The sequence below is a fragment of the Camarhynchus parvulus genome, chromosome 2, assembly GCF_901933205.1.
Source record: "Camarhynchus parvulus chromosome 2, STF_HiC, whole genome shotgun sequence".
NCBI lineage: Eukaryota > Metazoa > Chordata > Aves > Passeriformes > Thraupidae > Camarhynchus > Camarhynchus parvulus.
The window spans coordinates 112922468-112945091 of NC_044572.1; the positions used below are offsets into that span (position 1 = coordinate 112922468).

Here is a 22624-nt window from a genome sequence, read left to right on the forward strand (position 1 = left end):
GTTTCATAATCCTCTAACTGCAAAATCTCTAAGAAAATTGGTTATGTCTAAGGTCTTCTACACAAACAAGAGAGCTATGAAATTGTAGGGTCTTTTTGTGGAGTGGATGAAGTGGTGGGTTTTTTTTAATTTGGTTTTACTCTTCTAGTGAAATAAGAGACTTTAAGATAAACTTGATTTATTAGACAAAGTAGTTACTTTGCTAGATGGCAGTATCATTCCCACACTCCCCATTTCTGCTTCTTTTCCCTTTTTTGTCAGGTGCTGTAACTCTCAATTTTTAACTCTTTATCATCTCTTTACATATCAATTAAATGCTTTTTGGGAACATGGATAGGCAGGTTTTGTATATTTGTAAAGCACCAGCAGAAGACTGTAGTTGACTGAATGCAATCACAACCAAAGAAATGACATTCACATCTGTTTTTTCAGGTTCATTGACATCAATTTACCTAAGACATTTTGCAATGCAGAACTCGATACTGCTTTTTCCTATATCTTTCTGGAATAACTGTATATAAGAGTCACAACCTGGACTCACATAAAAATGTGAATTTCTACCAAAACAATACCAGAACACCAAAATAGAAAAACCCTTTAAATCAGGAACTACCTCTGACTGTGTCTGTATGGCATTTGCTGACAATAGGCCTCCAGTGAGGGTGTCTGAAGTGGAATTACATAATGCATATATATATAAAATGGAATGTGTCATTGCTGCAGTGTTAAGCTATATTTGGAAGCCACTACAACAAAGCACTTTCTCCCATTTTTTTCTTCTATATTTCACAATCAGAGAAAAGTGTCTTTGATATATGAATCATTTTATTAGACCTTCTTTTTACTTTAATAACTGCTAATTTGCACACCTAACATCAATTGCTGGTGCAATTAATTGTGGATGCAAATCAGAATGTTTAGCTGTCTAATCACCTGATTATGCCTATAAATCAGTGACAGTAATTATGTGTGTAAATGTTAATTTCAGCCTGCAATTAATTTGGCCAAAATTGAAAGGACAGAAAAAAATCACCCTAGGCTGAAATTTGGTCCCCAGTGTGTAAAAACAGAAAGTATCTTCCTCCTCTACGTCTTGTGTTTAAATTGCAGAGAGCTAAGTAGACAAAGAGCAATGATTCCCCAGTCCCCAATAACTCACTGCCAGCGTTTCACAATAAAGTGCAATGGGAGAGGAAATATTTCCATACGGGTTCATTAATCACAACATATTTGTCATGCACAACCACTCTGCAGAGCAGGTAAAGAACCCTAGGGGTCCTCACCTGCCACAGTATGTAATTTTTGTAATAGGAAAAGTATTTTTTGTACAAATGCTGTAGAACTGAAGTTGCAGATGGCTCCACTGGCAGAGCTAGATCCTCCTGGCACAACTTTCAGCAGCCACGGCTCCTTTAGGAATTTATAGCAAAGGTTAGCGATATCTTAAAAGAATGGTGTTGAGATGCTGTCTGGTCCCACTATGTGCAATATTCCAAGGTGTGCCCTTGGGAGGACATGTTAGACAGGACAAACCAACCCCACCCAAACAATAAACTGCAGAAGGAAATAAAAGCCTTACCTGTCCCTGTTGTGCTGCAGGACTTTAATGAGAGGTCTAGGAACAATTAAATGGATCGTGACTGAGAACCAGTGGGTCCAATGGACCCCATTAACAGAACTGTGCAGCAAAAGATGCCTTTCCAGCTCAGTGGCTTTCAGATCTGGGCAGCAGGCCATTCCACTTTACCTAACCTCAAAGACACCAGAGAGGCCCAGTTATCCCATCACACTCTGACCCATCTAGACCTGCTCAGTGTTTTGCATCAAAGTTACAGTTGGTGTCTTGTTTACTGTACCTCTGTGGTCTCAATCTCTGAGCAGCTCATTGCTGCTTCACTCCCACACGGGACTTTGATAAAATTCAAAGCCACCTGGTGTGATTTTAATTTAAATGTGAGTTTAATGTGTTTTCCTTTTATATTGCTGTGATGTGCATTGTCAAGAGAAATGCTGCAGGCTCAGATCTGTCCTCTCAGCTGTTTCTCTGTGCTACTCCCTGGTTTTGTCTGGTGAATATTCCTGAATAAAAACTGCTGCTCTGCATAGAGTGTGCATTGGGTACAAGGGTGCATTGGGTCATTCTTCAAGGGGGCAACCAAGTCTTGGACTCTTTGCCAGTCAGAAGCCAAAAGTCTTCTCATCAGCATAAGACACCTCCAGAGTTACAGCTGAGCAGAGATTAAAGGTTGAATGCAACCTTTGTAAAAGATTTCACAATTCACCATGCTCCACCAGTTAGGAAAAGTGTTTTAAGACAAGAACTTGTGGAAAGAAGAAATACTGAAATACTTTATATTAACTAATTAAAGCAATTCATATTGAAAGTGGTTAAAATTTACTAAACTTTTTCTAATTATAAAATAGGATCTCACTTAAAAAAATTGCTGTGAAAACACATTAAAAATATCATAAGAAATGATGTCAGGAACAGGATATGAAAGGTATCTCAAGAAAAAGAGAAACAAAGATCCACACCAGTTAGTAGCCCCCCAGGCTACTACTGTAGGACACAAGGCACCCTGATGCAAGACAATGCCTTAATCTTCAAAATTTTTCATTAAGTGAGACTGGGGATTTTTTTTCAGCCAGCCTTAATTAGTTCGGAACTAAAATTGCAGGAACAATGTGGGAGCTTTCCTGACACAGAATATCTGAGATCAGATCAGAATAACAGAGTGGATCAAAGGCCACCCAGAGTGATCACTGTGCTGTGACTCAGGTGTGTCATGGGAGGCTGCTGCACGCTCTGCAAGGGTCACCACAGGCATCACAGCATCTGGGTGCTAGCCTTCAGAAGACCTCCCTTGCTTCCTAAAACCACTCATTGCTCCTGCACCCACCAAAATCTGCTTAGTGAGCTGGTTGCCAAGTGTTTTTCCTGCTGGTTGCACAGGGCACAAGTGCTGAGGGGCTTTGCCTCTTGCTCCCTTTATCTGCTGGTTACTACGGGGAGCAGCAGCAGCCTGTTGGGTTCCTGGCTCCTGCTGCTGCTTACAGCTGCATGGGAGCTACCGTAGTGAGTCATTTCTGATCTCCAAGGGAACCCACAGCCACATCTCCACGCCTTCTAAAATAGGAACTCACAGCTATATCTTCTCTCCGACTAAAATAATCAAACTATGAGGAAAAAAAACGCGATACATTTGGCAGTGTCTGAAATACTCAGTAGGTCAGATGGGGGGAAAAGCAGGACAATAAGCTCAGCCACAGCAGAGCTACAAAGTCCACCTCAGAGTTGCAGGGCAGGTGGTCCTCCAAGTCCTAATACAGCCATGCAGAAGGAGGTTAGTTCTTTGCAGGTTCTCATTAAAGAGTCCATTTTGTTCCTCTCATTATTTGCAAAACCTCTGAGGAAGGCCATATAATCAAGATATCACCTGTATATTTCAAATTAGAAAACTGGATCCTTGAAAGAAATACTATTCAACAAATAAGACAACACTAAGCCTTTTTAATGGCCTTATAAAGGCTAGTCTTGTCTTCAGTTTAGTTTACTCTTATCACGTCAACTATTATAAATTGGAATACAATGATCTTTTTAAATAAACATTCATTATTTTGAAGTACATTGAACAAAACATTGTTTGCAAGCAGAAGTAGAACACGTAAAATATCATTCTGTGCTTCTATAACCACTCTCTTTCATTTCCAGGTATTTTCACACGATGTACTTGGGTATCCGGAGTCGACAGAGTGGAGAGAATGACAGATGGCGGTTTTATTGGAAAATGGTGTATGAATATGCAGATGTGAGTATGCTGCATTTGCTAGCCACCTTTCTGGAAAGTGCACCACAGCTGGTCCTGCAACTCTGTATTGTTGTACAGACCCGTACACTCCAGGCTCTCCAAGGTAGGGGTTCATTTAATCTATTTATTTTTTATAATTTTTGGAAGATGTAATTTCCACACATACATATTTATCCTTCGTTCAAACTGCTGTGTGCCTTGTAGTCCTGGCATAAGAGCAGTTCTTGCCTGCTAGCTCCTATTTAGCTGTTAACAATAACTGTCAAGAAAGACTGTGTTATTAGAGGTTTTTTTAGCCTTTCTTAATGGCCCTGGGTTGTGGGTAGGATTTAAAATGTTTTGCTTTCTGCATGTCCTTGTAGTAGAAGAGCTCTTCTGATTATCCACTGGGCCAATGTGAAAATTGCATCAATCAAACTATTACTCTTCTCCCTATGCTTTTTTCTGTGAATGTTCAAAACCCTGCAAACTGCAGTAATGAGGTTCATATGGCATTATGCAAAGCAGGAGACAGCACAGGAGATAACAGCAATTCTGTGAAGATAATGCCAATGTTTATGCTCATCAGCTCTCGGCCGTGCTTACCTGAAATAATACGAATCATCTCTCCAGCAGTACTCATTCCTTCACACTCTGGGTTTCCTTCTAAGGTTGATGCTTTCAGCAAGTGTGGTTACCTCTCTAAAATGGTAAATGCATGTATATGTTCTGCTATATGGCTTTGTCAGTCAGTGCTACAGATATTGGAATATCTCACTCACTACTGCTTTTTTCATGCTGCTTTTGGCTACCTGACAGCTGTCCTTTTGTATTGTGCCATTGTTTTGACTTATGGCTGCACCTGGACAGAGTTTTTTAGCAAGGGAATGAAGTGAATGAGAACTTGGAATCCAGAAGGTGACAAAAATGCCATGAGGCAGTGAGGAGTGAAGGGAGGAAGGGAGAATGAGAGGGACAGAGGGAGGAAGGAAATGCAGAATTTTGTCATTTGCTTTTAAGGAACAGCTCATGTGCTTACCACTGTACAAGAAGAAAAAGTGACAGCTCCTTGCTCCAAGAAAATGTTGGGTCTGGTTAGCTTATTATGAGTAACATGCAGTGAGTCTGATTGGCTAAAAAATGATTGGGCACAATGTGGGTAACTGTGTGAAGATCTTGATCCTGGGCAGTTTCCTGTTGATAAATCAGAGGCTTTACTTTTACAGAGCTCTGAACTGTCATGTAATAAAGAGCTGTACTTCTTCCTGTGTTTTTTGTTTCATTAGATGTAAAACTCTGCCACCTTAATGGGAAAAGAAAACCAAAGTTTCTATTTTAATTAGTTGGTTCTCTGTACAAGGAAGTTTGCCTATGCGCTTCCTACTGCAATTTCTCAAAATGATGAGGCCCCACTCACTCAGACTGTTATCATTGTGAAGGTATTATCACTTCAAGATTTGTCTCCCCAGAAAAAGTGAGTCCAGAGAAAGGCTTAGGAGAAGAACATAGGCAGAGTACTGTATGGTCAGCTGTAATTTAGCTATCTTCATAAACTATTAATACAGAATGCCTCTTGTCCTCATTTTAGTGCAATAACAGATCTCTCTCTGAGAAATGAGCCTGGTGAGTAGACACTAAGCCTGTGATACACTCTGCAAGTGGTTGTTAATTAGAGAAGACCTGAAATGCCTCAATTTAAAAGGCAAAAATGGTTCCTGCACCCTGCAATCAGCTCTGTGAAACCTATGTATCAGAAACCAGAAAGTAATAAAACTATAATTATGGATTTCAGTTGAGAAGGTTGATGGTATTTACTTATGCTCTCTTCGCCCATATTTTTCCAGCTTCCACAGAGAAAATGATCAATTTTCAAAAACTAAGAAAATTAAACAAGATGCTAGATTTTCAGATTTTCTTAAACAGTAGTACCATTATTCTCTCATGATAAAAGCTAATATGTTTTAGCATCTTGCCAGCTGTGAAAATCCTTTCTCTGTTTTCTATCCTTTCTTAAAGAAATGGTAAGGCTAATGCATTGCGCCATAGGGTGGTGGATTAGCTGTGAGGCTGCATAAGAAGAGCATAATTTTTCTCAGTGGTATCATGCTACAAATGGGTGTTTTAAAAAGCCCAGCCATAAGGTATTTTCTTCAGCTAGCTGTCCACTTGCTGAGCCTGTTAGAGAGATTTCCAGCATGGATCAATAAACAGGGTGTTTGACTGATTTTCTTTGTTTGGGGAGTGCTACTGGTTTTTTATTGTTTTTATAGTTCTTTTAGTTCTCTGTCCCACAGGACAAAGTTATTATGAGAATTGTTAAGTGACATTGCTGGTCCGTGTTCTTAAGAGTTTATGACTTGCACAAAGTACAAATTTGGCACGGGAAATGAATGAACTGTAAACAGAGTACTTCTAATATTAATCCATTAATTACAGCAAGAAAAACTTTTAAGTATTTTTATTTATGAAATCCTATACTTTCAGTTCCAAATGCAACAAAATAGCATTATTCCCAACAGGAGAATGCTATCAGCATTCCTGAAGATTCCAAGTTTTGTAATGAGTGTTGGCTTGCTTCAGACTGCTTCTTATTGCAGTAACTAAGCCCTCCTAATCAAGGGAAGAAATATGTTCAGACTTGTACATGGATCTTCATGGGGATCATGAACAATAGTGTGCAATATCTGCAAAACCTTCCCCCTCAATCTCCCATGCACTGCAGTACAGAGCACTTCAAAAGCCCTGAGGATACACCACAGGGATCCTTTAGCACTTGCCTGGGCTCCCCAAGCATGAATTTTAAAACTGCAGTGTAAGCTTCTAGCAAGGATTGTGTACCCTGTATCATGACCCTGCAGCACAGCAAGGCTTGTGTGGGAGGCCATTGACAGTCCTTATGGAATGGCATCTCTCTTCTGCATCCTCATCCAGGGATATCCCAGTAACAGTAACACAATAGCCAAATTATCATCTAAAACCCTGATTCTTCCTTAAGATTTCATCAAAACTGGCACATTTAGAGTCAATGTTCATTCTTATTCTGCCTACAACCAGCAGCCAGCTCTCACCTGAGTGGAAGCAGTGAAATTGCTTGTGTGGGAAGCTGATGATTTCTAGGTGCAAAGTTCTCAAGAAAACGAACAACTTCAGTTTGACAGTAGGCTAAACTGGAGCTGTGCTAATACCCCTATTACCTCCACCTTTTCCACTCTGGTGATTCCTTTGAGTTTGAAGAAATATATACTCTCTAGAAGACTGACTGATGTCCCTTGAAATAGGTAATTCCTTCCTCTTTTCCTTATAGGAATCTGTCCCTCCTGCCTTTGCTCTGAGTACAGCCAAGCTTCCCAGGACAGGGGGATATCAACAAGGGGTAATGCCAGCCCTGGGGAGGCAAGGGAGGACACGGCATCAGGATAAGGAAGGAAGGTCAGGTCTGTCCCTTTATGTGGCACCTCATCTTGAAGTCCTGCCCAGAGAATAGCAGCCATTGCTTGGCACTCTTCTTTTACTTATTTCGGTTTTCCCACTATGCCATTTGATTTTAGAATGGCTTCTTATCTTAAAATGAGTAAACTCCAGCAAGCAAAAAATCCTGCTGACCATCTGATTGGAAAGAGACTCCCATCATACAGTTATCATACAGATACTACTTTCCTATTCAGGTATGGTGTTTTAACCACACCTAGATGAGCAGATAGACAAGATTACTCCCTGGATTTACCACAGATTTCATTATTTATACTGTATTAATTAACACATTGCTTAAATTATAGATTAGCTTCTCATTCCTGTTTACCGAATTGACAATTTTTTCTTCATCAACCCCTGGGAGGTTTGTTCTGGCTTCTCCATACAGTGCTATTAATCAAAGTCTCCATCAAAGTTTAATCAAAATCTAATCAAAGTTTATGTCATATAAAGCTGCATTTCTTAATGGGGACTGACAGTAGTGCCAGAAGCAAAACGAAAAGTTCAGACCAGTTTATAAATTCATCAAGTTTCATTGAAGCCACCATACACCACAGAGCTACTGGATTCTGCTGAAAATGCATTTCCAGGAAATATCCCTGGCCAAACATTTTCCCATTTTCTACCAACTCTGTTGGAAACCCTACACTGTTTTTATGCTGACACCGCAGCCACTATACAATGTTTACAGTGCCACCAAGCACCACTCTCCAGTGCTTCCACTCCAAACAAATTGCTGCTCCTGCCTGAGCTGAAGAAGAATCTCAGAGACTTGATAGCAGTTTATGACATGGCTGATAGGTTCTAACTTTATCTGGCAGAAGCAAATTATGTTGTTCACTAGTTATTTATAAAAATTCTCTGGCAAAGCTCAATGTTGTGCACCAGGAATTCAGACTTTTCATATCAGCACAGTAAACTGAAAATCATTTAAGTCTACAAGTTTTTTGTGAACAACGTTATGCTTTTGCACAGCTTTTCTTTTTGTTACCACACAGCAATTTTGGATTGGTCTATAAAATGCTGCCTACATTTGCAGTGCCCTATAAATAGATAACTAAATAAAATTCATAATTCTGATGCAATATTTTATACAATTCAATGTATATTTGTATGGAAATCAGGTGCAGCACTTGAGTTCTGGGCAAGTTGCCATTACTTTTCTCTGTGTTGTCAAGGTTCTGTGCCACAGCAGTCCAGCATCCAAACTTTCCACAGAGAAACTAAACCAGAGCAACCTATACTTACAGATTCTGCTTGATACTTGGCAAAACAGATTTCCAGTGACAAGGATCAACAGGTGTGATATACTATGAAGTAAGTCATTTCTGGAAATGACTTTTAAACTGATCCGCAGGTCCTTTTGCAAATTTTAAAAATGTTATCCTGTGCTCATTAGGATAGAGGCATCATATTAGCATACCCTTGTTTCTGATAGTCCAGGAGAGGACTTCCTGAAGGCAATCATGTCAAATAATCCATTTCATAACTTGATTACAATCTTAAAGCTAGTTATACCCTTAGTATCTAATATACCAGTTGAAAGTTTAATTCTCTGATTGATATAGACCTGCTGATGCCTGTCCTGACTTTTTAATTTTATCAGCAGTCTGCACATATTTATTGTAGTGCCATACCAGTTTTTACACTTGTTCCCTAAGGAAAAGGGGTTTGTATCATTATATAGCCCATTTCTGCCCTTCAGTCCTGCTTTTAAGAACTCCTGATCCATTGCAGTATTTCAGTCAGTATAAAAGAATAGCCAACATCTCAAAGATAATTATGTTTTCTTAAATGTTATAAAAACAAAGCAGTCAATGCAAATAAAAATAAATTAAAATAATTATGATTTTAAACAAATATTTTTAAAAATTGAGAGCTTCCACCACAGGGAAAAGCAGTCAGACTTCAGCCAATATTTTTCATTACCTACCAGCCACCAGTCATCCTTCCAGACAAGGAATTGCACTGCTTTTGCCTGCCCAGTGGGATTGTTGAAAGTGACAAATGGAATTGGGGAATAAGAAATACTTTGATGGAAAACTGAAATAATTCCTCCTGCTGTACATTCTTTCATCTCATGAGAGGTTCTGAATTTTCTTCATATACTTTTTCTTCCTCAGTCCCAGTCTGAATTCATCTTTGGTGTATACAGATGACCAAGACTGCACTGGAGACTCCACATGACATTTATCCAGAGCTCCCATATTTCTCATGGCAATATCTCACTAGGTGTGATCTAGGATTGTAATTCCCTGTTCACTCAGGTATTGGACTAGTTAATTCTAGTTATTTCGTGGTCCTTTAAAACACACAGGTTCTTCTAGTGTCATATCGCTCTGATGAGACTTCAATTACATTATAAAAATGTATTAGTGACTAAATACATGTAATGAAATTTCATCTCTTTTCTACTTTTCCAGCCTGCAAAGTGCCCCTGATTGTTGCACATATCACTCTCCTTTCCTACATTGACAATATCTCCCAAACACTCGCTAGTGTGTTATGTTTTAAACAAAGGTCATTAAGAGAAGTGTTCAGACAAGATTGATTCCAAGTGTAATCAGTTTTGAAAAAGTAAGAGTAACTCTACTCCACCTCAAGGGTTCCTTATTAGCATTTCAACATAATCTTCGGTATCTTTCTTTAGTTAGTTCCTTTACCTGCCTTATTTTTCCTCTACTATTTCCTAACCTCTCAAGCATCACTAGCACTTTCCCATTAGCATTGCAGTCACCATTCTGCCTTTTGATAGATTAGATCTGCCACATTTTACTTGTTGAGAAAGGGGTTATAAAAGAAAGCTATTGAGCTATTCTAGACTCTAGGTCTCATATGATCTACTTCATTTTTAATGTATCCATTCTTTTTCGTACACTTCCATGTTTCAAGGCCAGGTTGGACAGGGCTGTGAGGAATCTGATGTTCCTGAAAATCATCCCTGCCCATGGCAGAGATTTGGAACTAGATGACCTCTAAGGTCCCTTCCAACCCAAGCCATCCTATGGTTCTAGATTTACCTTTGTTTCCAGTTAGTTATTGCTTTAAAACCTGCTCTAAAGCTTTGTGCTGTATTGAAGCCTACATTGTAGCCCTGCTTCAGCCAGGTACTTGTGAAATGCCTCCTTTTCAGTCTTGTAGCACCACCTCTGAGTGGGGATAGTTAAGATGATGCTCACCAACAGCAGGATTTCATACATTGGCTTATTTTGAATCCTGAGACAGAGAGGTTTTGGTTGCATTCGGTGAAAACAAGGAACTTCCAGTGTTGCTTCCATCTACAGTAATACAAATTTCCTTTCTATTCTTATTTTCTATCAGCTGGCTCTGTCTTTGAGCTCTTATTTCAAGAGCTCTTATGGAAAATTGTCCTATATAGCACAACCTTTATTGCTCATCATTCTTTTTTTAATTTCAATCAAAGAACCATTTCTGAGGTAGGTTTTGAGGCTTTTTTTTTTCTGAAAGTTTTTGGGTTTCAGTGTTCAAAAGCTCCAGAAATCCTTCTGTGCTTTGCCTCAAAGAATATCCGTCTCCCCCACAGAGAAGTGGGGAACAGAATAATTAACTTATGCTGCCTTCACTCATTTCTCTAAAATTCTGTTAGACTTACTAACAGATCTATTTTTGTTTATCCCTCCATTGTATATAAATTAAACCAACATTTATGGGATTCAATGCTATTTTGCTACAATTAGATGTCCTGTAACAACCTCTATACTTTCCATAACTAAGTTTAGAAAGAATCCTCTCTGCTTTCTCTCAGAAAAGCTGTCAGTTGTCACACCCTGGAATATCTGGGCTGCCTTCAGCAGCACTTGTTCTCCAGCCTATATCTGACAAATCAGAGGCTGCCATAATGAGACAATTCTGTGCAGAATTTCTCCCTGTAATAATGGTTTGAACAGCTCAATCCATATCCAAATTTAACTCTGGAATTCTACAGCAGACTCTAACAACTACCCACAATCTTTCCCCAAAGTGATTTTGTATGCAAACAGAATCTGTTTTCTCAGGGAACCCTTTCTGAAACATCCTGCTGTCATTCCATTCACACACACTGCTTTTGCCATTATTTCCATCTTTTCTGATTACCAGCTCTCTTCCAGCATCCATGTCCAGGGAGTGATTATGAGGCCATGGGTGTTTCTGTAACCCTATAATGCTTCATGTCCTGTGTTTATTTTCTGTGTTTCCTGATGTCCTGTCCATTCATCTATCTAAAAGTATGATGCATCAATGCAACTTGTAAAAGCAAGAGGCAATATACACAGGTATTGTCTTCTTAACAAACCCATTTTACAGGACTTCAACCCCTGAAAGTCAATCAGAGATGACTAATGAATATTTTTATTTTATCTGGTTAACTGCAGTAAAATAACCCTAATTCCTCTTGCAGCATTAGTAATGAGGGGAACTGAATGAAACATTTTTTCATAATAATATGTTCTGGTGACTCTGTTTTTTACTGAGTTTATGCTGATATCTTTATCCTTGTTTATTAACTATTAAGTGGTCATAAAAAGACCAAAGGGTCACACAGCACTATGTAGACATATAAATGTGAGTGTGTATTATGATGCAAAAAATATCATTTTGGGAAGCTTGGCCACTCATTAAACATTTTCTTCTACTCATTACATCATAGGAAAATGAATAAACTATTCAGGTCATTCTGAGTAAATAGCAATAAGGCTTCATAGCGTACCAACATAACATCTTCATATGCAATTTTAATAGAAAAAAAGTCATTAAAAACAGTATTAAGAAGATTTAATACACATTTTACTGCTACTCTTTTTGTCCTCCTTCTTCTCACATGAGCTATCCTAGCTACATTTGCAGATAGAGGTGTCTCTAGCTAAGCTTCAAAAACCTGTTGGAAGGTATAAATAAATCAGCTGGTTACCAAAGATAGTAGGTAGGTGCTTCCTTCACTAAATTTTGAAAAAATCATGACGTATATTTGGATATTCAAACACAACTTTAGGTATATATTTTGTCATACCTTAGAGGTATTATGCCAGTCTGAAAGAAAATAATTATAAGCGGTTTTATAAACTTACATTTGCATAGGAATATAATTTAAAGATTGGTTTCTCAAGACTTTTTGATGCAGTTTGTTCAAGTACCAAGCTGAAAATCTCACCTCTGGGTGGTATTTCCAGCTCACACCACTTGAGTGTCTTGTCACAGAATGAAAGGATAGGTCTGAGGGTCCTCAATCAGTCATCTGGTCCAAACCCTTCTGGAAGCACAACTATGTAAAAAAATCAATCAGGTTCCTCAGAGCCATGTTTGTTTGAGTTTTGTGCACTTCTGTGGTTGCTGAGCCCACAGCCTCTCTGGGTGAACTGTAGCAGTGCTCACCACCCTGGAAAAAAATCTCTTTTTTTACAGCAAATCAGATTTCCCCTTGCTGCAATTTTGACTCATTGTGTGCCTCTGAGTTTGAGAGATTTGTATAATTCTCTTTTTAGGCAGGAGAAAATGGCAATTTGATCTCTCCTCTTGGTTCACAGTCCTCTCTACCAGTCCTCCCTCAGACTACACAAACCCAGCTGAGGCGCCGTAGCCCCTAACATTCTGGCTATGAGTGGACAAGGGAAGGCTTACAGATGTTATATACCTGGACTCCTGCAAAGCATTTGACATGATTCCCCACAACATCCCTCTCTCTAAATTGGAAAAAGATGGAGTTGATGAGTAGACTGCTAGATGGACGAGGCAGTGGTTGGACAGTCACATCAAGAGGGAAGGGGTCAGTGGCTCAGAATCCTGATGGACATTGGTGGTGAGTGGTGTTCCTCAGGAGTCCATTTTTGGACTAGTTATTTAATATCTTCATTGAGGACATAGACAAAGGGATTGAGTGCACCCTCAGCAAATTTGCAGATGACACTGAGCTGAGTGGTGCAGCTAACACACCGGAAGGGCAGGACCCGCCCAGAGGGACCTGGACAAGCTCGCAAAGTGAGGCCATGAGAAGTTCATGAGGTGAATAAGACCAGGTGCTGGTGCTGCACCTGGCTCAGGTGGGGTGATACTGGGGTGTTGATACCCCCAGTATCGACATGGGCTGGGGGATGAACAGAACAAGAGCAACCCTGATAAGAAGGACTTGGGGGTGCTGGTGGGTGTGAGGCTGGACATGATCTGGCAATGTGCACTCACTGCCCAGAAAACCAACCATATCCCATGCTGAGTCAAAAACAGCGTGGCCAGAAGGGCAAGGGAGGGAATTCTGCCCCTCTGCTCTGGTGAGACCCCATCTGGAGTGCTGCACCCAGCTCTGGGGTCCAGAGCACAGGAAGGACACGGACCTGTTGGAGTGAGTGTAAAGAAGCCCATCAAGTTGGTCAGAGAGATGGAGAACCTCTCCTACAAGGAAAGTATAAGAGAATTAGGATTGTTCAGCATGGAAATAGGGTGACCTAGTTGTGGCCTTTCAGTACCCAAAGGAGGCCTACAAGGCAGATGGAGACAGACCATTTACAAGAGTATGGACTGACTTTCTATGATCCTCTTATTTCAGTGACCCTTCACTGGCCTTACTCCAATTTGTGAAAGTATTTCCAGTACTGTTGGCCCAAAGTGAACAGGCAAGAGTTTTCCTTTGCCTTTGAAAGTCTTTTTGTCACTCCTCTCAGCCTTCTGAGGTCCCTCTGAGGGCAGCCCTGCTCTCCTGCGGATCAGCTGCTCCCCTCTGATGGATCCAGGCTTTAAGGGCTTTATGAGCCTGGAGGTATTATGAAAAGAAATTCTTTACTGCTGCAGGGAATGGCAAAAAAAACCCAACAAAAATTATTTTCACATTATCTACAGGTTTTTAAATTTAATAGTGCCTTCACAGAGCTGTTAATGTATACACAGTGGTAAAGACAGCCTGAGACACAAAGTAGTGCATTTAGTTTCTGCAAGCGTGATACATTGCCTACACACTGAATTTTATTTGTTGGGGAATGTCAGAAAGTTGGTGGCATATCCTTCTGCTCCTTTTTGTTGTGCTATAAGTGAACTTGCTAAGGAAAAAATTTCCAATTTCATTTTTGGGTTCCTGTGTTTTTTATGACTGGTACTTTTGCTTGGGGAAGGGAAAAAAAGTGATGCATGCTTGGCACAGAAAAAGCTTTCCTGTGTCTAATATAGCAGTGAGAAATTTTAGTCGTGATTGTGTCTTACCCGAAGATTGCACAATACCTCAAAGATAAGAATTAATGTGAATTCTTCATCATGCAGTGACCTTTAAATCTTCAGTCACAGAGCCAAAGTGCATGTCCAGCTTCATGCCAAAACCACAGATCTGAAATTTTCTGTCATTTTCAATGCTAGTGCATGAGTGCATGTTAGTTTGTTAGTCTGCAGGATTGCAGGATTACTTTTTTTTTTGACAAAACTAACCAGAAAAGTAATCTTTCCTGATGAGAGTGATTTCAGCTGTAAGTTGCATGTCAAAGTGGGAATGCAGGTTTTAAAATGTGCCTCACATGACATCCAAGTTTAGTGGTATACAGAATATACTACAAATGATGAGATTTGTATGGGATTTCATACCTGTAACTAGTTTTATACATATTAGTATTTTCAGCTGTGTATTAGATGGGTATCAGGCTGCAAATATAAAAACCCCATTGCATTTTTGTTTTGTGCTCAGAGTTTTGCCAGTATCAGTGAATAACCAGTGTTACAATGAGACTCAAACAAAAGGTCCAGTCAGGTACAGGAGGTTCACCCCTGTGGGCACCTCCACTGAACTCAGTGGAACTGTTTTAATGAATAAAATCTACTTGCTGGGCTGGGATTTATAGGAGCACTGTTTTAGAAAAAGGTATTAAGTAGCTGTCTTTTATCTTAAGCATGACATTCTACCTAACCTAATGGGGATAAAAACCTATTAAGTGTATTTTATTAGTTTTTGGTTTCCTAACTAAATTATAATGAAAATGAATTTAAAATATTTTCCTTTTTCCATTGGGTGTTATTTCTCACAGTATATCAGTTAATAAAGTGATAAACTGTGTTCTGTTCTCTGTATATAATGAATACAGTTTAAAAACAAATTGTTAATAGCTTTTCTGTTACTGCTGAAGAGAGAATTTCTAGTTTTAGTTTTGAGTGGAGCTTTTAGCATATCATTTATGCATGGGTGGCCAGTGTGCTCTTGGGAGTTAAGTAGCCTGGGCAGGAAGAATCTCGTGGTATGAGGTTACTCAATTACTATTGATGCCAGGCCCTTATAGCTAATAGACACTGCCTCTGTATGTTCTTCCCCACCCTCTGGACATTTCAAGATGCAGAGGAATTCTTCCATATTCATAATTGAGTCAAAAGTGTGAATTGAATCGTCCCTCAGTGTGACAGCCACAAGTAGTGCTCCCTGTCATCCTCCAGCAGCCCTCCAGGATTGTCACAGAGTTTTGCAGGAGCTCTGACAGCTGCAGCCTCCCTGGAGCTCCTACCCAGTGAAACCAGGAAGACCCAGGAGCCCCGTGGCAGGGTCAGAGAGCAGCCCAGGGACTGATTGGGAGCATCCTGCAGGTGCTGGGCCCTGGGACCATGGGGCTTTCAGGGCTCACGTGTAGCAGAGATCAGCAGCAGCAAACCCTTTCTGCCAGCTGCCGTATCGCTCTGAGCAAGGCTGCTGCCGTGTCCCTGGCTGTGGGGACAACAGAGTGACTCACAAAAAACCTCCCAAATCGCTGCAGTTTTCAGTCTGCAAAGTGAAATAAACTAACTCCCATCTCATGCTTTATGCTGTACTAAAATCTGCATTTGCTCAGGGGCTGCTTCGTGAGCTGTGCTGTCGTCCCCATCACAGGGGCAGTGAATGACAGGGTGTACCCCTCCTTCAGCCATCTGCTGCCACCCCAGCATCAAAGCCCTCTGAAAGCTTATGCAACTTCAGGCTGTTTTCAGGTTTTAATGAGTGCCCTTGGTGCTCTCATAGTCTCCTCCTGCTCTCTGGATAAATGTATTGAGTGATTCATTATCACCAGAAAGGTGGATGAATAGATTAGATAGATAGATAGATAGATAGATAGATAGATAGATAGATAGATAGATAGATAGATAGATAGATAGATAGATAGATAGATAGATAGATGATAGACTGAAAAGAGCTGTTCGAGCACCATCTAGCTAAGCTGGATCTTTGCCAGGTCTCCTGTGTCATAAAAAGGCATTCAGAGCTCATTTTGAGCTCCTAGGTTAGTCACTCTTGGTAATGAAACTAAATAAGTAAGATGCCCCAAAGCCATAAAAAAATTGAGCTCTGGTGATCTGCATGATCCTGACCCTAAGTGACATGGTAGCATTTACTCTCTGTATATTCATAGCAGCTTGTAATTCTTAAATATAGCTCAAAACATAACTGCTTTCCTCAGTAACTGGGCTCTGTGCTGGTTTGGCTCAGCAGAAGGCAGAAAATGTGCAAGTGGAGTCCAAGACAGCAGTAAACTGAAAATGGCTCCTCATGCCTTTTCTTCAGACCCACTGTAGTCCCAGCAGATCTCTCTCACGCCATGAGACCCGGACTCTCATCTAGAGGTTTTCGATGATGTATTTTCACCTGCAAGCACAGTAGACACTAAAATCATTTGCAGTAAAAAGAAATTCTGCTAGGGGATGAATATTTTATTTCTTTTTTCGTGGCATTTCCTTTAAAAAGTGTGATTTTACTTTCCACCCCTGTGGAGTCCGTTTTGTTATAAAGAGCGCAGAAATGCCTGAAAGTATCTTGAATGGTGATTCAGGAGGAAAGAAATGGGGTTACAATCATTCGCTTGAAAAGAAATCCTAAGGTGTTCTCTGTTTTTGAGGGGTTTTCTTTCACTTCCTTCATAATTAGTGTAGCAGCAAAATCGGGGAAACAAGCTGGGAAATTTGCATGGTGTAGCCATACACCTGGCTGACTCATTGCCACACCTGCTCTGGGGTGGTTCACTTTCAGCCACTTCAATGCCATTCCTTGAGAGGCAGAGCCATGCAAACAAGGGCAGAAACAGGTCTTTGGCTTTGCAGCAGCAGCACATCCTGTGGAAGCAGCCTTTGGAGCCAGATGGGTTTTCTGAGAAGAGCATAATGCATTGCAATTGAATTGATAATTTAAACTAACACATGTTTAGATCAGAGAGGCTCACAACATAGTCACTTACAATACACAGCTGATTGCTTCATGACAGAAGCAGCTAAATGCTGTAATGGGGAAGGTGGTATCAGCACTTCACTTCTAAATTTTGATTCTCAATTACTTGAAGCAGCTGTAAGGATTAACTTTTATCTGGGGCTTGAACAAGGACATGGGCCAAGACCCAGAGCAATCTAAAAAGCAGTAGGAGTTTATTTCTTTATATAAGGGGGCAGCAAAATCTGCTCCCCCAAGGGCAGGGTCCTGTGTTGGTTTCTGAAACTGAGATACAATTGAGGCAAAGAGAATGGACAGAGCTTTGAAAAAAGCTCTTCTGAAAAGATCAGCTGGATGAAATGTACAGAGCTGCAAATGATCTCTAGAAAGGCACATTAGCTATACTTCACCTAACACGAAAGCTGAAGGACCACTGAGTTGAACAGTAGCAAAGTGTGTTGCAGAAGTGTTATCTTTAAAACATTTGCCTGTATAAGGTATCCCTTTGTTGTCAGGCATCACTGAGGCCAAGCACAACCGGTAAAGGTGACCAAGGATTGAAGAACATTATTATTATTGTTATTATGAGTACTGTTATTATTATTATTATTCAGCATTCTAACAGCAAATGCTCACAATCCAGCCATTGTGTCTTTCAGAGTTCTGCTTTCTGAGAAAGAAAAAGCATTTTTATTCATGGCAGGCTATTCCTGAACTGTTTATCGTAGAGTTTTTTATACCATTCAGTGAAGCGCCTTGCTCTAGTTGTTATCAGCAAATGAAGTAGCAAGTCCATCACAACTGACTTGTGTTATGTTTGTTACTGCACTTGGGGAACTCTTATGCATCAAGGGCTTTTTTCTTCTCTTACTCAAGATTTCATCAATAGCAGTCATCAAGACCAAGTATTTCAGATTATATATTCAGAAGTATTTAAACTGGGTCTGCAGAACAAATTAGGAAGATCAGACACTTTAAGAATATCTTCTGCTTTGACAGTATCTGTACATACTGTGAATCAATTTCCAGATTTGATCCTAAGTAGAGCATTCTTTATGCATTCTTGAAGAAGAGACAGAGAGCTGCATATACAAAAGTTAAAAGTAAGATTGAAAGGTATTATAGAAGATGGTTACACAAATATCTGAACATGAGTAATTTGTAGAACAAAGTCTCCAGCTAAGAAAGGATTCCAGTTAGAGACTTTCACACATTTTCCTACATATGAGCTGTACCTGCTATTAAGTAAAATAGTCCCTGCTGGGAAGGCTATAGAAAGATGGTTCTCAGATACCAAATTTCTGGTTCCAAGAACTATATATTACAATTTGACAAGTCTGTAAAGAGAGAAGATAAATGTGAGATCTTCGGAAATCTGGAATGTAATGAAGAGAACACCAGGCTTTTAGATCGGATCTTTGGGGTGATATTTTGGTTTCTTCTTATAACACATCAATAACCTGTTACTTTGAAAAAAGCTTTAAAAATTGTGTGTCTAAATTTAGGAAAAGGGATCCATAGTTAAGCACATAAATATGTAATCTGCTTTCTAAATGGATAAGTATGTGTAAACAAAATTTTTAAAGAAAAATTTGCAATTATGTGTTTGTAAATACATTGAGGCTACAGAGGAGTTTTCTAAATACTTGTTGATCCAAATGACATCTTAACCCACTAAAGAACTGAAATCATAGATCATTGAAAATCATTAAAATATTTGAGTCTTTTTATGTTATCATGTGAAATCATTAATATCTTGTATCCTTGTAAAAGTAATAATCCAGTCATATGATATTTTACAACTTGAAGGGCTTTCATTACTCCCTTAATAAGCACTATAAAATCATTACCAAATTTTGAATATATATTTCTTTAAATAAATAGGTTTGTCTGGAGTACAACTAGGTTTTCTTTAATTTTTTGCTCTTTTATTGATGTATCTTCTACCTATCAGACTACGAACTCACAAGTCTACATTTTTGTTGCCTGATAAGATGGCCAAAAGGAACAATCTTTTCCCCTAAGGATAGTATAATTAGTTAACTAACGTTTAGTTTTTGATTGCTTCCCCCATAAGGACACAAAAACACACATGCTATTTCATTAGCACCTCACCAATGAGTGCTAAAATGTTTATTAGTTCTTGACAGTGACTATTTGATGCTGGTTCCAGTTAAGCACTACTGACTAAATATTCATTCCCTGGCTTATTAATCCATGGTGACAAGTCCTATTTCCTCCTTTTTGTCCTCCCCTCTATTCCCCTACCCAAACACACTTTTTCCTCACTGTTGTTTGCAAAAGACAATGACAATGTTTTAATGACAATGTCATAAATTTTGAAGAAAAGGGAGGCAACGCTTTTAACCAGTATTTCTGTTGTCAAAACCAGATGCTTTATCTTCTGAGTGTCTTTAAATGCAATCATTTAAATATGTTCAGCCCTCTAAAACCATTACCAAGGTTGTAATGGTACAACTCACATGGTGTTTTTATTATGGCCTCTCCCAATAGTTAATGTCAGATGTCAGATGATAAGGAATATATTTGGATCACAAAACTCACTCTCCTGCTAGGAAACACTAAGAAACTACACAATGCAAAAACACTAAGAAGCTATACTATGCAAACAATACTATCCCACAAAATGCAAAACAATAACCAACAAAAATTAGCATTTTGCCATTAACTATGTCCAAAGTGAGGCAAGAATAGACAAACTGTGCAGAGTAGCTCCTGTATTTATGGGTGGAGGGACTTAGGACAGAAATTTGAGATTTCTGTGCAAGCTGGCACTGAATTTGCATTTTTCCGCAGCAGGGGCATGAGAAATGTGCCCTCTTCTCCTCACCCAGGACTGAGAATTCATGCTGCGTGTAAATATCCTAAAAGCTACATATGTTTGGCAGGAGTCTGCATCTCTGCTAACATTTCCTTGAAACAACTGCAAGAAAAAAGAAGTTTAAAAGAAAAAAGCAGTAGCTACGTGCATGATCATAAATTGCTCTAGCCTGCTTGTTTCTATGTCCCAGTAAGCTTCAGGGTTTCACCAGAGAATGCAAATTGAAACTGACTGCAACAGTTGGCTCTAGATTTTGTTGTCAGGGAGCAGTATTCATTTTCCTCAGTGCCTGATTTCTCTTGCCTTTCTGCTTAAGAGAAAAAGAACAAAAGGAGATAAGGAGGCAGATTGGGAGAGCATGGCTTAGCAATTAAAATATGCTAAAATTATACCTTCTTCCTGCTATGAAGTGCCATAACCCCAGGATATGAAAAACTGGATTTAAAATAGCAGAAATGTGCTGTTATGAGGGGGGGAGAAAGAGGCAACAGATAAAGTTACTGGCCAGCAGAGTGCAAGCATGCAACTGAGCTGCCAAACCTGAATTTACATTTTAATTCTCCCCCTACAAAAGCTTTGCTCAAAGCCATTGTGAGGCACCGTAGACCTGAGTCCTTCTGCAGCACTGCTGAAGAAAAGCACAAGGCCCATATCTTTTCCATATCACTTCCAGCCAAGATTCCATCTTGGAACTGTCCCAAAACCTGCTCCCTGGGCAGTACCCAGGCCTCACAGCAGCCTTGCAGAAGCATGGCCTTGACCCCTGCTGAGCACTGCCCACAGGGATCCCATCCACACCTCCCACCCCGGTGTAAATCCTGTTTTAAGACCTGCAGGAATCATGGGCAGCCTGGTGTACCCCGTGTGTCAGTGCCAATAGTCCCGTGAGCCTCAACGGGCACACCAAGCCCAGCTGTGACCTTTAAGCCAGCCAGCTTCACATCTCCCAGGGACAGGCTGCTCCCTCACCACACTGGAGCTGTTTGTAACAATCCTGGCCCCCTTTCATGGGTGTTGGACAGAGGAGAGGGAGGACATGAGGGAATTCTGCTAAGATTTCACACTAGAAGTTCAGTTTCATCTTCAGTTCTTGATAGACACTGACTTGCTCTGGTTTTGGCTCAGGTTCAGGTTCATTTCAGCTCAGTGATTTTCACTTCTGCTTCTCAGACATCATCCACTGTCACAGGGTTACTGTTGTTGCCTTTGCCCAACCTGGAAATGGAACTCAAGATAATTTTAGTGAGGAGGTAATATAAAAGGGGATCTTTATTTGAAGGCCTTCACAGGCAATCATGGAAAGATGTCCACAAAAGCTGCCCCCCCCCACCCAGGGGTGAGGACATTTTTATAGGCTTTAGGTAATTAGCATAATCGATAAAAAGCACCAATTAGGAGGACAAGTGGTGATGCAATTCCCCACCAGGTCAGCCCCTTCTCTGGAGCCCCCTATTCAGCACTAGCTGGGCTTTGTCCATGAGAATGTATCTCCAAGAGTTGTTCTCAGCCTTGGTTCCCAGGAAGAACCAAGATGGCACAGAGCCTTGTACCCCCCAGGGCTTGGATCTCTGGAATTTGGTTTGCCTTTCTGCCTAGGAAAAGGCCATGGAAAAGTACTGAGCAAACTAGCTACTAATACAATAGATGACAAAGTTACAAACATATTTGTGAAGAATACAGAGAACATATAAAAGAACAAAAGGCAAAACCTAAATGGCATCACTGTGAGCTATTATTTTAGAGGATTCTTATGGAATATGCCAATGCTCCCAAATAACCATTGATCATCTGGCTCAGGCTCTTCCTCTGGCTTGTACATTAAATGAGCTGACATTAGTTTCAGCTCATTTTGTTTTCTGCCAGAATTCAAGCTATCTCAAATGATCTCGTTTTAGGAATGTTCTTCTTTCTGGTCTCTGTTTGGATGGGGGCTTCATATTCCTTTGGTCTCAGTGATCCACTGTTCCTAGAGATACTCATCTGAATATCCAATTCTTGTCATCAGGGTTTTGTGCAAGAACATGCACAGTTAGGTCAACAAGAGAGAAAAAGTGTCTTAAACTAGGTATTCCTCAGCCAGTTGAAGAGGAAAATTTTGCCTGAAATTAATATTATGCCAAATGGAGCCATGTCAACAGTCTGAGCATGCTTCTTAGATTCTTATGTAAAGAAATTACTGGATGCTGCTCAAAAACTGGCAAGGTGTCTTCGTATTTTTTTTCTCATTCGGAACATGAAGTGTCAGCAATGTCCTGCTTACACTATACTGATACAATTTATGGCCCAATACTCTACCATCAACTGCCATGGGAGCTGCCTGAACAATGGTTCTCTATTATGTGTGGAACATTTCACACCATGAAAGTGTCCCCAAACACTTAACAGAGTTACATAAAACAG

General features: G+C 40.0%; 1 protein-coding gene across 1 annotated transcript in view; it reads left to right on the plus strand.

Annotated features, from left to right (window-relative positions):
• Positions 1-22624, plus strand: part of XKR4 (XK related 4) — a 218075-nt gene that overhangs the window by 133583 nt on the left and 61868 nt on the right. Inside the window, 1 exon segment of the mRNA XM_030970421.1 lies at positions 3713-3912. Coding sequence (XP_030826281.1) covers positions 3713-3912 — 200 coding nt within the window.